This window comes from Nyctereutes procyonoides, unplaced genomic scaffold (genome assembly GCF_905146905.1).
Source record: "Nyctereutes procyonoides isolate TBG_1078 unplaced genomic scaffold, NYPRO_anot_genome, whole genome shotgun sequence".
NCBI classification, from domain to species: domain Eukaryota; kingdom Metazoa; phylum Chordata; class Mammalia; order Carnivora; family Canidae; genus Nyctereutes; species Nyctereutes procyonoides.
In genome coordinates this window covers 2,095,343-2,110,391 of record NW_026575146.1, presented here as the reverse complement: position 1 = coordinate 2,110,391, position 15,049 = coordinate 2,095,343, and the positions used below count along the sequence as shown (strand labels likewise).

Genomic DNA, 15,049 nt, shown 5'->3' with positions numbered 1-15,049 from the left:
TCTTCTAAGGGAAGAGAGAAGGGAAGTTGCCATATATTTATTGTTAATATAAGAGGGACAGAAAACCACTGTGAAATTTAAATGATCATTATTAGTGGTATAATCAAAGACTAAAACCATACAACCTTTAATAAGTAGCATAAGCATCATCATGATATCTACAATTGATTATTTTAAGTATTAGTTATAGATCATATATACATGTTTTATATCATATAATCATCACAAAAACTGTATGAGGTAGAAATTATAGTAATGTCCATTTTATATATGAGAAAACTGAGATTTATTTATTTTCTTTAAAGATTTTATTTATTTATTTATTCATGAGAGAGAGACACAGAGAGAGAGAGGCAGAGACGTAGGCAGAGGGAGAAGCAGGCTCCATGTAGGGAGCCAGAGCCCGATATGGGACTCGATCCCAGGATCCCGGGATCACGCCCTGAGCCAAAGGCAGACGCTTAACCACTGAGCCACCCAGACATCCCAAGAAAACTGAGATTTAGAGAGCATTCAAGTGATGACCAGTGTCATACAGCTCATATTCAAAATTTTTACTTGGGCTACCAGATGCTAGTATGCCATTATTAGAACATTCTACATATTATGTATATATATATAGCTTATGATAGCATGAAAATTAAATATAAAATAAAATCATTACAATATAACAAATGAGGTACACTTACTAGGATACTAAAGTACATGTTCCTATGTATGTCACAAATGGTTTTTCACTTAATAGAGACATTTTGAACTCTTTCTATTTACTATCTTTTCAAAGGAAAAAATAACATGTAACCAAATGAAACTAATTCACTTGAAGCAAAATATTATTGTGACACACAAAAAAGAGATTCCAATCAAAGCTGTATTGGCTTTTAAATAATTAAAGGGGAAAAGATTTCATCATTGAATTTTCTCTAAAACATACCATTAACGTATTGCACCAATCTTCTGTCCAGGTGCGGACACGGCTCCACCCAGCATTAAGGACACAGAGCCTCTCCTCTAAAACGGGCTCACTGCCCTCAATCAAGTTTTGAAGGGCAGCACTACTCTCTGTGATGGTATTTAAATCCGCTTTTCTCTTTTCCAGATCCTTCAGAACATTCTAGAAAAGAAAAATACCACGATCTACTTGATTTTTCAGAACATTGTATGAAGGTTATTTTGTTGCTGTTTTTATTTCAAGATTTTATTTAAATTCAAGCTCATTAACATATAGTATAGTATTAGTTTCAGGGGTAGAATTTAGTGATTCAGCACTTGAATATAACACCCAGTTCATACAACTTAAATTTTTAAATGACTTTTTTTTTTACATATGTATAGTAGTCCACAACTCCCCTATATAATTATTCACAACATGTCAAAGGCTTCCAAAACTCCACAACTTACTAATATGTTGAGGGTTCTGAAATTCCTAATAAAAAATAAAACATTTAATTATGCAAATACAAAAAATAAATTCAGTTGTGAAAAAGGATCATTTCATTAATTTTACATACAAATGCTATTTGCTACATGCAAACACCAAATATCTTCATCATTCCTTTAGACATAAAAAATGAATTTTACTTTCAGTAACTAAAAGCTGCCAAAACAGAACTATCCCAGAAGTCACAATTCTACAAATTTTATAATGAATTTATCTCCTAGACTACTACAGGAAACCAAGGCTGTGTACGACATTTATTTGGAAGGGTAACACCACAAAAAATACCTCATCTTAACTAAATCATAGGAGAACTAGCATGTCTAAGCTGTAGTCATATAGTTGCCATATGCAAAGATAATACTCTGGGTAGTATAGTGACAACTTGATTCGTACATTTGTAAGTCTGACCAGGCAAGACATGTACTCAGAGAAATACAGCAAAAATGCTATCTTCCAAAATTAAAACTATGAAGTTATAAAATCAAAAAGTAACACAAGCATATCTACCCCACTGCTATTGTACCTTTTTAAGCCAACATTTAAACAAATCATTTCAAGGAGCTCATTTATATTTAATCTCACATCATTAAATGACATTTTGGAAGATACAAAAATTGCAAATTCCCAGATGAGTCAAGGTTGAAACATTTACTTGGCCATATCAAACACTGGTATATTTATAAAGGCACTAAAATGTTTCCTTTAAATGTTCTTGTCCAGAAGGAAGAAAAAAAGAAAAACAACCCACAGCCATGCTCTCTACAGTTAAGACTTTCTACATACATTTATTTCACTGGGAATGTACTGACTGACTAGAACAGTCCTTAAAAACTATATGAAATAATTATCTACAAGTAATTAAATGTAAATAACATGCTAATAGACTATACTGTAAAGAAAGTGACTACACCGAAAATAATATTTAAGCTATTGAATAAAAATGCTATTAAAGGTCAGGAATGAAAATGTCATTTAAATGTTTACAATGAGAATACACATTCTTCTCAAGTGCACATGGAACTTTCTCCAGAATAGACCACATGTTGGGTCACAAATCAGGTCTTAACCGATACCAAAAGACTGGGATCATCCCCTGCATATTTTCAGACCATAATGCTTTGAAACTAGAACTAAACCTCAAGAAGTTTGGAAGGATTTCAAACACGTGGAGGTTAAAGACCATCCTGCTAAAAGATGAAAGGGTCAACCAGGAAATTAGAGAAGAATTAAAAAGTTCATGGAAACTAATGAGGATGAAGATACAACCATTCAAAATCTTTGGGATACAGCAAAAGCAGTCCTGAGGGGGAAATACATCGCAATACAAGCATCCATCCAAAAACTGGAAAGAACTCAAATACCAAAGCTAACCCTGCACCTAAAGGAGCTGGAGAAGGAACAGCAGATAAAACCTTCACCCAGCAGAAGAAGAGAATTAATAAAGATTTGAGCAGAACTCAATGAAATAGAGACCAGAAGAACTGTGAAACAGATCAACAAAACCAGGAGTTGGTTCTTTGAAAGAATTAATAAGATAGATAAACCATTAGCTAGCGTTATTTAAAAAGAAGAAAGACTCAAATTAATAAAATCATGAATGAGAAAGGAGAGATCACTACCAATACCAAGGAAATACAAATGATTTTAAAAATTTATTATGAAGAGCTATATGCCAATAAATTAGGCAATCTAGAAGAAATGGATACATTTCTGGAAAACCACAAACTACCAAAACTGAACAGGAAGAAATAGAGAACCTGAACAGTCCCATAACCAGGGAGGAAATTGAAGCAGTCATTAAAAACCTCCCAAGACACAAAAGTTCAGGGCCAGATGGCTTCCCTGGGGAATTCTATCAAACTTTTTTTTTAAGATTTTATTTATTTACACAGAGACGAGAGAGAGAGAGAAAGAGAGAGAGAGAGGCAGAGACACAGTCAGAGGGAGAAGCAGGCTCCATGCAGAGAGCCCAACGTGGGACTTGATCCAGGGTCTCCAAGATCACGCCCTGGGCTGCAGGCGGCGCTAAACCACTGCGCCACCGGGGCTGCCCTCTATCAAACGTTTAAAGAAGAAACCATACCTATTCTACTAAAGCTGTTCCAAAAGATAGAAAGAGATGGAATACTTCCAAACTCATTCTATGAGGCCAGCATCACCTTAATTCCAAAACCAGACAAAGACCCCACCAAAAAGGAGAACTATAGACCAATATCCCTGAAGAACACAGATGCACAAATTCTGAGCAAGATACTAGCCAATAGGATCCAACAGTACATTAAGAAGATTATTCACCAGACCAAGTGGGATTTATCCCTGGGATGCAAGGCTGGTTCAACATTCGTAAAGCAATCAATGTAATAGATCATATCAGCAAGAGAAAAAACAAGAACCATATGATCCTCTCATTAGATGCAGAGAAAGCATTTGACAAAATACAGCATCCAGTCCTGATCAAAACTCTTCAGAGTGTAGGGATAGAGGGAACATTCCTCAGCATCCTAAAAGCCATCTACGAAAAGCCCACAGCAAATATCCTTCTCAACGGGGAAACACGGGAGCCTTTCGCCTAATATCAGGAACACAACAGGGATGTCCACTCTCACCACTGCTATTCAACATAGTTATTAGATGTCCTAGCCTCAGCAATCAGGCAACAAAAAGAAATAAAAGGCTTCAAATTGGCAAAGAAGAAGTCAAACTCTCCCTCTTCGCCGATGACATGATACTGTATATAGAAAACCCAAAGACTCCCCCCCAAGATTGCTAGAACTCATACAGCAATTTGGCAGTGTGGCAGGATACAAAATCAATGCCCAGAAATCAGTGGCATTTCTAGACACTAACAATGAGACTGAAGAAAGAGAAGTTAAGGAGTCAATCCCATTTACAATTGCACCCAAAAGCATAAGATACCTAGGAATAAACCTAACCAAAGAGGTAAAGGACCCATACCCTCAAAACTACAGAACACTTCTGAAAGAAATTGAGGAAGACACAAAGAGATGGAAAAATATTCCATGCTCATGGATTGGAAGAATTAATATAGTGAAAATGTCAATGTTACGCAGGGCAATATACACATTTAATGCAATCCCTACCAAAATACCGTGGACTGTCTTCAGAGAGTTGGAACAAACCATCTTAGGATTTGTGTGGAATCAGAAAAGACTCCGCATAGCCAGGGGAATATTGAAAAAGAAAACCATAGCTGGGGGCCTCACAATGCCAGATTTCAGGTTGTACTACAAAGCTGTGATCATCAAGACAGTGTGGTACTGGCACAAAAACAGACACATAGATCAATGGAACAGAATAGAGAATCCAGAAGTGGACCCTCAACTATATGGTCAACAAATATTCGACAAAGCAGGAAATACTGTCCACTGGGAAAAAAAAAACAGTCTCTTCAATAAATGGTGCTGGGAAAACTGGACATTCACATTGCAGAAGAATGAAACTAGACCACTCTCTTACACCAGACACAAAGATAAACTCAAAATGGATGAAAGATCTAAATGTGAGACAAGATTCCATCAAAATCCTAGAGGAGAACACAGGCAACACCCTTTTTGAACTTGGCCACAGCAACTTCTTGAAAGATACATCCATGAAGGCAAGAGAAACAAAAGCAAAAATGAATTATTGGGACTGACTTCATCAAGATAAAAAGCTTCTGCACAGCAAAAGAAATAGTCATCAAAACTCAAAGACAACCCACAGAATGGGAGAAGATATTTGCAAATGACCTATCAGATAAAGGGCTAGTATTCAAGATTTATAAAAAACTTATTAAACTCAACAGCAAAGAAACAAACCATCCAATCATGAACTGGCCAAAAGATGTGAACAGAAATTTCACAGAGGAAGACATAGACATGGCCAACAAGCACATGAGAAAATGCTCCGCATCACTGGCCATCAGGGAAATACAAATCAAAACCACAATAAGATACCACCTCACACCCGTGAGAATGGTGAAAATTAAAAAGACTGGAAACAACAAATGTTGAAGAGAATGTGGAAAAGGGGAACCCTCTTGCACTGTTGCTGGGAATGTGAACTGGTACAGCCACTCTAGAAAACTGTGTGGAGGTTCATCAAAGAGTTAAAAATAGATCTGCCCTATCACCCAGCATTACACTCCTGGGGATTTACCCCAAAGATACAAATGCAGTGAAAGACCGACACACCTGCACCCCAATGTTTATAGTAGCAATGTCCACAACAGCCAAACTGTGGAAGGAGCCTCGATGTCCATCGACAGATGAATGGATAAAGAAGATGTGATGGTCTATGTATACAATGGAATATTACTCAGCCATTAGAAACGACAAATACCCACCACTTGCTTTGACGTGGATGGAACTGGAGGGTATTATGCTGAGTGAAGTAAGTCAATCGGAGAAGGATAAATATTACATGGTCTCATTCATTTGGGGAATATAAAAATTAATGAAAAGGAATAAAGGGAAAGGAGAGAAAATGAGTGAAAATATCAGTGAAGGTGATAAAATATGAGAGACACCTAACTCTGAGAAACGAACAAGGGGTAGTAGAAAGGGAGGTGGGCGGGGGGTTGGGGTGACTTGGTGATGGGTACTGAGTGCGGCACTTGACTGGATGAGCACTGGGTGTTAGGGTGTTATGCAGTATGTTGGCAAATTGAACTCCAATAAAAAATAAATAAATAAATAAATAAATAAATAAATAAATAAATAAATAAATAATTACAATGCAAAACTTTTACACAATTTTTAGGTGCAAATACATTAAAATGTTGTGAAATCTTATTGTTTCTTAAATCTGGAAACAATATTGAAAAAGTGGGTCCCCTACTGATGTTTCATCTGATTTACTCTAGTGCTGTGAATTCATGACTAGTATTTACCATCTTCATTATTTCAATCCTGAAATAAGATTAAATGGGAATTTTAAAATGAGTAGTACCAGAAAAGGCGAACTTACCACTGTTTTAGCTCTTTACCTTTAAAAATTATGAGAATCAATTAATTGAACTGAATTGAATTGATGTGAGTAAAAAACTAACTGAATTGATGTCAGTATACAAAGATGGATGATTAAAAATTAAAAATGCAAAAAATAAGTGTCACCTATGAACAAGCTACAAGTAATGAGTAAAGAGAAAAAGCATACTTTTTATATACCTATAAAAATAAGTACATAAAAAAATAAGTATATAAGAATAAATATCCTTGCATATATATATATATATATATATATATAAAATGTCTTTGAGGCATTATGTAGTAATATAAAAAAATTGGGGAGGGGGAATGAAACATACCATGTTACTAAGACGATTTATAGCAAAGATAATTATTCTCCTCAAAAAAAATCTATAAATAATGGCAATTCAAACCAAAATTTCTAATCACATTTTTAAAATAATTTCAGACTAATATTTCTAAAGTTTATATGAGTATAAACACATACACACAAACAGAAGCATAAAGACAGGGAATCCACTAACTACATGCTGAAATATATTATGAAGCCATAGAGTTAAACAGCTGAAGAACAATTCAGAGGGTCAGATCAGTGAAGCAGAAAACAGAGAAAAGCAATAGGCTAAAAGAATACATGAATTTAGCATCTCAAATCAGTGGGGTTCCTCCTTTCCTTCCTTCATCCCTTTCTCCATCTCCTTGTCATGTCACATAGCCCATGGCATAATTATACTTCTCATGAGCTATTGTAGTACCTCAGATCCTGATCTTCTTTCAACTGCTACCTCTACAAAGTGTTCAAATTTAAGAAATGGTTGCATCATTCATGATCTCAGAGCACCTGCTCTCCACTTTCCACAAGCAAAGTGGAGTGTTTAGATGTCAACACTGATACTTGTGGCTTTATATAAATTTCTGTCACAGTATTGATCATTTATATTCAGCACTTATCTCTAGTACATGCTCCTTTCTTAGGAAATAAATTTATGAAAAGAGAATGCCTTGGTTGAAAGAAAAAGTGCTTTGTGTTCAATTCTTTGTCCACCTTAAAAGAGAGAATTGGCAAATCTACTCTCTAATCTCTGTGATTTCAAAATAACTATGGAGCTACAGAAAACTCTTGGACCTTTGCTTTTTTTAAAAAATTCTGTTCCTATGCTCTTTATATCAGTTCATCTGCAATAGAATATTATTTACTGGCATAAAAGTTATTATAGAAGAATTAATGAATAAACTCAGTACACTACTTTGTGAAAAATGAATACTCAAAAAAATGTCACCAATTGTGAAGGTAATAATGATTAGAATGTTTTTAAGTATCACAAAGGCACAATGCTTATAAAGCCCCTACTGATAATCCATGTGAGTTTAATGCTTTTGGAACCAAGATAAAAATGTCTTCTTAAAATTGTTGTCTTTTAAAAGTCTTTTCTTTTTTCTTAAGACAGGGAAGTGGAAAAAAATCTTTTTAAAAAAGGCTATATTTAACATGAAATGGAGATAAATGACATCCTGAACAAAATGCCACAAGAAACCCTGGCGTAATATTGGCAGGTAACCGAACCACAACTTACTTTAGCCCAGGAGATTTCTACATCCAAGTCTCCAAGCAAGCCTTCTGAAGTGGATTTCTGTACCAATTCAGTTTCAGTAACAGAAAGCCATTCAGAGAGAGAAGCAGTGTCTTTCTTCATTTTCCGGGCCAACTGTGATGCTCTTTCTAGGTCCTGTTTTCCCTCTGTCACCTAAAAAGGAGAAAGAGAGAGAAAGAAGAGAGAGAGGAAGGGAGAGAGAGGGAAAGGGCAAGGAAGAGGGAAATGAATACAAAAAGAATGAATCCAAATAATAACTAAGGATCCAAACTATCCATCCTTAACCCCCAAGACATACATAACCTTTACCTCTCCCACCTGGAATCACTCCACTCTTGTAATTCCAAAAGGAGACAATATACTGTGTAGAGGTTAAGTGTCAGGCAACCCTGGGTTTTCATCTTATCTCTTCCCACTTACTTTCTAACTGACCTTGGTGGAGGCACTGCCCTTGAAAGGTTGTTCTGTATTAAATGAGAAAGATACACACACAGAGGGCTTGGCCCAGTCCTTGTAACAAAGTTACAGAATCAGTAAATGGTATCTTTTATCATTTTGAACAGAAAATGCCTTACAATCCTCTCAACAAAGAATTCTGTTTAAAAAACACACACATATACACTATATTTTAGAAAGTTGAGGGGGAATAGTATGGTTTTCATAATTAAGTTTAGCAATTAAGTACTTAATTTAAAATATAAGAGATGACTATGCCACATAAACCTTTATCATTTTGTTTTTGTGGTTGACAGAAAAGCAAAATGGACTGAACTAACATTTACCAGGCTCTTTACATAGCTCCCATAACATGCTGAAGAATCTGATACATGCCATGCAAACAAGAACCACAACGGCATCTATAATGGGCCCTCTCCTTCCTATTTTGCAGGTCAGGGCAGTGAAGCTTACAGGGTCTAAAGCCATGAGCAGGGGGGCACACGACCACTGGATTGAGCCTGGTCTGACCCTTCATGTTACAGGATGGCATTCTCAAACAAAACTATCATTCATAATCTAAAGCTGATATAACATTTTTAAGGGCACCAAAACACAATACATAAATAAAAATGTGTCCCTAAGTAGTAGAGTGATAAATAATTACCTAAGTAGTAGAGTGATAAATAAGTCAGGTATGGGATGAAATTTTCTTAGATGATACAACGATTGAATTTTCTTAATAAGTAATGTGGAATTCTTTTTTCTGGTCCCCTTGGTTCCATTTTACTCTTTGTTACCTCAAGGATGGATTTTTATTAAATTCCTTCTTAAAAGTGAAATATTTTTCTCTACAGAGTTTAATTAGAATTCATAACTTTAAATTAATAGCCCCTCAATGCAGACTTTAGGAGACAAATACATGAATTCTATTAAAAGATATTAGGTATTCAAGGGATCTTATTGGACTCTGACATGACTGGGAAGCTATACAATCATAAAATTTAATGCTACCAAAGATTTGTATTTACCAGGAAGAAAATAACTTACAGTTCCACTTATAACAATTCACTCTTCTCAGTCTAACCAATACATTATGAGCTATAGTGCATTCTGAATTAAGCAGTATCAACTTGGAAAGATTTTACCTAACCATTTATCCTTTCTTCTTCTTATGGAACTTCTTATGGAACCATTCTTTCTCAATAGGATCATCCCCATCAGCTATGAAACATACGTAAGTCTCTTGCATTTAAAAAAATTTTTTTTTCCTTCTTTGGCTCTATCTCTCCTAAGAACGTGCTCTCTCCCATCACCCCTTAGCAACCTGAAAAGCATTTTCTTATTTTCCTCACACTTCTTACCTCCTCCTGTTCTGCTTTCTGCCCCTATCACTTCACAGAAATTATCTTTGCTAAGTTCAATAATGACTCCAAGGGCAAAGATCTAATTTGACATCTTTAAGTGGACATTATATGTAATGTACAATAATTCAAAACTAGGGCCTACACTCTTTCCCAAAACACCCTTTTCTCCTGGCTTCCCCAACCCAGCACTCTCCTGGTGTCTACTACTTCTTGCTACTGTTTCATATACATACATGTAGTTTCTACCATGTGATTTTTCAAGGTGTACAATGTGATCATTTTACGTATATATACAGAGTGAAATGATTACCACAATCAAGTTAATCAATGCATCCATCATCTCCCATAGTTACCTTTATTTTTTGGTGAAAACACTTAATATCTATTCTTTTAGTAGATTTCAAGTATATAATTATGGAAAACAGTATGGTGGTTCCTCAAAACATTAAAAATAAAACTATCATATGATCCAGTAATTCCACATTGGCATATATGTCCAAAGGAAACGAAATCAGTATTTAGAAAATATATCTGTATGCCCATGTTCATGGCAGCATTACACATAATAGCCAAGACACTGAAACAACTTAAATGTCCACTGATGAAAAAATAAATAAAATGTGGTACAGATACACTTTAGTTTCTTTTGCAAACACACCTTCTTCAAATGTCTTACTAAATGATCTAATTCCTCAAGACTTGCTCCAGACCCTTTTATTTTTCTTTTTTCTTAATTTACTTAAAAATTATTTTTAATTTATTTTTTCCAGTTTTATTGAGTTATAACACTGTATAAGTTTAAGGTGTATAGCACAATGACTTTACTCACATATATTACAAAATGAAAACCACAAAAACTTTAGATGTTTATCCATGATCTCATATAGATCCCCCCCAAAAAAACAAAAAAACAAACAAACAAACAAAAACAAAATAGCTTCTTGCTTGTGATGAGAACTCATAGGATTTATCCTCTTCACAACTTCCATATGTACATATACAGCAGTATTAGCTTTAATCTGCATGTTGTACATTACATCTCTAGAGCTTATGCACCCTGTAACTACAAGTTGGTACTTTTTGATCACCTTCATCCAATTCCCAGGCCCACCAGTCCCCCTCCTCTGGTAACCACATTCTGATCTCTCTTTTTTTTTTTTATGAGTTTAGCTGTTGTTGTTTTTTAGATTTCACATAAGTGAGATCATACATTATTTGTCTTTCTCTGTCAGCTTATCTCACTTAGCACAATGCCTTCAAAGTTGGTCTATATTGTTGTAAATGGCAAGATTTCCTTCATTTCATGGCTGAATTATATGACATTATATATACACCATATCTTCTATATCCATTCTTCTATCAATGGACACTTAGGTTGTTTCCATGCCTTGCAATTCTAACTAGCACTACTATGAACACGAGGGTGCAGATATTTCTTCAATGTAGTATTTTTGTTTCTTTCAGATATATACCCAGATGTGAAATTACTGGAGTGTAGTGTAGTTCTACTTTTAACCTTTTGAGGCACCTCCATACTGTTTTCCACAGCAGCTGCACCAATTTACAGTCCTACCAACAGTGCACATCCTTGCCAGCATTATCTCTTTCTGATACTACCCATCTAACAGGTGTGAGGTAGTATCTCACTGTGGTTTTGATTAGCATTTCCTTGATGATTAGTCATGCTTGAGTACCTTTCTATGTACCTGTTTATCATTCAACTATCTTCTTTAGAAAATATCTATTCAGATCCTCTGCCCATTTTTAATTGGATTATTTGATTTCTTGCTATTGAGTTGTATGACTTCTTCATACACTTTTTTATATTAACCCATTACCATATATATGATATGCAAATTTTTCCCCTTCTGGGGAAGGTTGTCCTTCCATCTTGTTGATGGGCTTTTGTTTTTTGGTTTTTTGTTTTGTTTTGTTTTGTTTGCTGTGCAGGAGCTCTTTAGTCTGATGTCATCCCACTCATTTATTTTTTTATTTTGTGGCTTGTACAGGTTTCTTTTTTCTCATTATATCCTCTCCCTAGACAATCTCATCACCACTGAAAACTTTAATTACCATCTCTATGCAGATGACTCATAAATTTCCTAGCTTCAGCCCAGATATATTCTCCAGATTTGAATAACTTTGTGAGTACCTGACATATTCAATTCACTCTCACAAAGGCACTTAAAATGTGAACATGTCCAACTTAAGACTTTTCCACATTTCTGCCTTTCTTTTCAGTGGCCCCTCCCAATGATGGCATCATGATCTTCCATGTAACCAAGCCAGAAACCCAAGGGTCATCCTTCATCTCCCTCCCTCCTGTACTCCCACATCCTAATCCATCACCAAGTCCTACTCACTTCACTTCTTAAATATGTCTAAGCCCATCTGCTCATGCCATCTCCACTGCTCCACTCTCGTTCATTTCATCTTCATTTCTCACTAAGAACACAATGACTTCCTAACTGCTCTCTTCACATCTAATGCTGCCTTTCTCCAATTCATCCTCCAAACTGCAGTGAGTGATCTTTTAAAAAGCAAATACATGAGCTTGTTATCTCACTGCTAAAATCCTGCAATAACTGCTCATTGCTCTTAAGATTAAAATCTTTATCACAAATCCTAAGATACTACTATGCTCTTGGTCTCAGCCCTCTCTCCAACACCATGTTCCCCACACTTGCTCTCTCTGAATCAGCCACACAAATGTACCATGCTTGCCTCCTGCCACAGGACCCTTACACATGCTGTTTCATCAACCTCAAAGTCTCCTCCACTGCTTTCACCCAGGCCATTGCTACTCATCCTTCAGATCTCAGCTTATGCATCACTTCTTCAAGGAAGCTTTTATAACCCAGACTGGGCCAAATTCTCCATTACATATACTCTTAAAGCACCACATACATTCCTTCATAACACTTCAGACTGCTAATGTGACATTACTTTGTCTGGCTACTTGATTAGTGTTTTCTTCTTTCATTATCCTAAGTTCTATTAGACAAGGATAAATTACATTTTTGCTCACCTCTTGATCTATACTGCCTATATGATTCCTGCCACACAGTACAGTCTCAGTTATGTTGAATGAGAAAATTAACACTAAAACCAGTCTCAATTGGAGAGTTGATATTAAAACTAGCAACATCATTCCCATCTGTAATATGCCCAGTTGATGAATAACTATAATATTTGATAAATAACTTCAACTGTATAATACCAAAAAGAAGCTTGACACTATGTGTTCCAGATATACAATGTATAAAAATAATATAACATGTATCAGATTGGCAATTTTACCTTGCAAAAGTAAGAAAGTCAAAATTTTCCAGGAAATGTAGGCACTGTTCATTCTTACTGACCCAAAAATGATAACAAAATTTCACCTAGTTTTCTCTGGGCTTATGCAGAAACTTAGGTAATGTTTAATAACCCAAGAAGGATCTAAAATATTATCTAACACATCACAATATTGCCAATATTGAAATGAAGGTTTCATTTAAACATGTTTATTGTTATTTTGTTTTCTTTTGCTCTGCTTTCCTGGTTTCAGGGTAGAGTACTCAGTAAGATAAGACATTAAATCTGCTGAATATAGTCATCCATAATAAATGGCCAAAAATCCCCCTGCAGATTCACTAAGGCACTAAGGCATTAAGATACCCAAATTATATGTTTCTTAAAAGGCTTTTAGATCCTGCTAGATTACTGTAAACTTGCTGACACTTACCATTTATTAGAGTCCCAATGTTTTAACATTTCTCAGTAGACTATTCCATTTAGAAACCCAAGGACCAATAACTTGAGTTTATACAGAGGCTATTACTGGTAGAATTTTCTTAGAATAACTTAGGAAGCATGACTAGCCATTGAAAATATAAAAATAAGGGCAGCCCAGGTGACTCAGCGGTTTAGCGCCACCTTCAGTCCAGGGACTGATCCTGGAGACCCGGGATCAAGTCCCGCATCGGGCTCCCTGCATGGAGCATGCTTCTCCCTCTGCCTGTGTCTCTGCCTCTCTCTCTCTCTCTCTTTCTGTGTGTGTGTGTGTGTGTGTGTGTGTGTGTCTCTCATGAATAAATAAATAAAATCTTTAAAATGTATATATATGTGTGTGTGTGTGTGTGTGTGTGCGTGTGTATAAATGAGTCTGGATAATATCAAAAGTAAATTTCTCTACAATTATGCATCATTGTAATGTTAACATACAGATGTAAAGAAATACAATAAAAAATACTGGGATAATTGAGAAGACTATTATCAGTGCCATAAAATTCAAACATGCATTCGTCTAGGAGTAAAATTTTAAAATATAGAAATGAAAGAGATACAGCGAGCAGTGGAGTTGCCCTTACCTGGGCACCCAGGTCATTGTAGAGAATCTTCAAAGAAGTCAGCTGCTCATCCATCCCCTTGGGGTTGTCAGTTTGTTGCTTCTGGACAATATGCCTTCCTGTTTTGATTACAGTCTCCACTTCAAGCTTGACTTCACTCAAAGTTTTATAGAGTTTCTTTAAAAGAAAGCAAAACACATTTTATACACTGTGGTGAAAAGTTGTTAATTGGAATCACTTCAGAACACAGCTTATACAGATTGACAGCTACAAAGTAACTCTGGAGATCAAAGGGCTTTATCTTCCTCGGCTCTGGCTCAAAGGATAAATGAAATGAAATCAAGGTTGCATTATCTTTTTAAAGTCAGATAAAAAAAATAAACTAACAGGAATTATACTTGTTTAAAAAACCCTCAAACATGTATTCTCAAGGTTTATGAACATACTTAGTAATAAAAACATTTTTCCTACATAAAATGGCAAAATATTAAGACTAAAAATTGAATGTCTACCATTTTTTATATTACATTTTTAAAAACCATAAATGCTATTACTAGAAAAAAAGCCAACACTGACTCTATTTCCAGCTGTTGAAATTTGGAGTATTAACATTTGCTTTTTCATAGAATTCTCTGAAGTACCAAACTCTACCTCAATGAGAATGTATAATCCATATACCAAGATGTATGTAACTATAAGAAATTGGAGTTATGTAGGTCAAATTCAGAGCTATCCTCATCCTAGTTACCTTGAAACCAAAAAGCTTTTATCTGGGTAACTTCCCTTGTTCTGTCTACCATGATCTTGACCTGAAACACCTCCTGTGGCGTTGTCACATAATAATGAACCAGTGGACTAAGTTACACAAGGTCAAGGATAGTGCTTACTCTGCTGATCTCTGTGTCTCATT

General features: G+C 35.5%; 1 protein-coding gene across 6 annotated transcripts in view; it reads right to left on the bottom strand.

Annotated features, from left to right (window-relative positions):
• The window catches only part of UTRN (utrophin), a 497,690-nt gene that overhangs the window by 292,675 nt on the left and 189,966 nt on the right, over window positions 1-15,049 (bottom strand). For all 6 annotated transcript variants that reach the window (XM_055311522.1, XM_055311520.1, XM_055311521.1 and 3 more), the window contains 3 exons: window positions 14,161-14,316; window positions 7,986-8,156; window positions 935-1,114 (listed from right to left, as the gene is read on the bottom strand). In XM_055311522.1, the coding sequence (XP_055167497.1) occupies window positions 935-1,114; window positions 7,986-8,156; window positions 14,161-14,316 (507 nt within the window). The remainder of the gene's footprint in view (window positions 1-934; window positions 1,115-7,985; window positions 8,157-14,160; window positions 14,317-15,049) is intronic.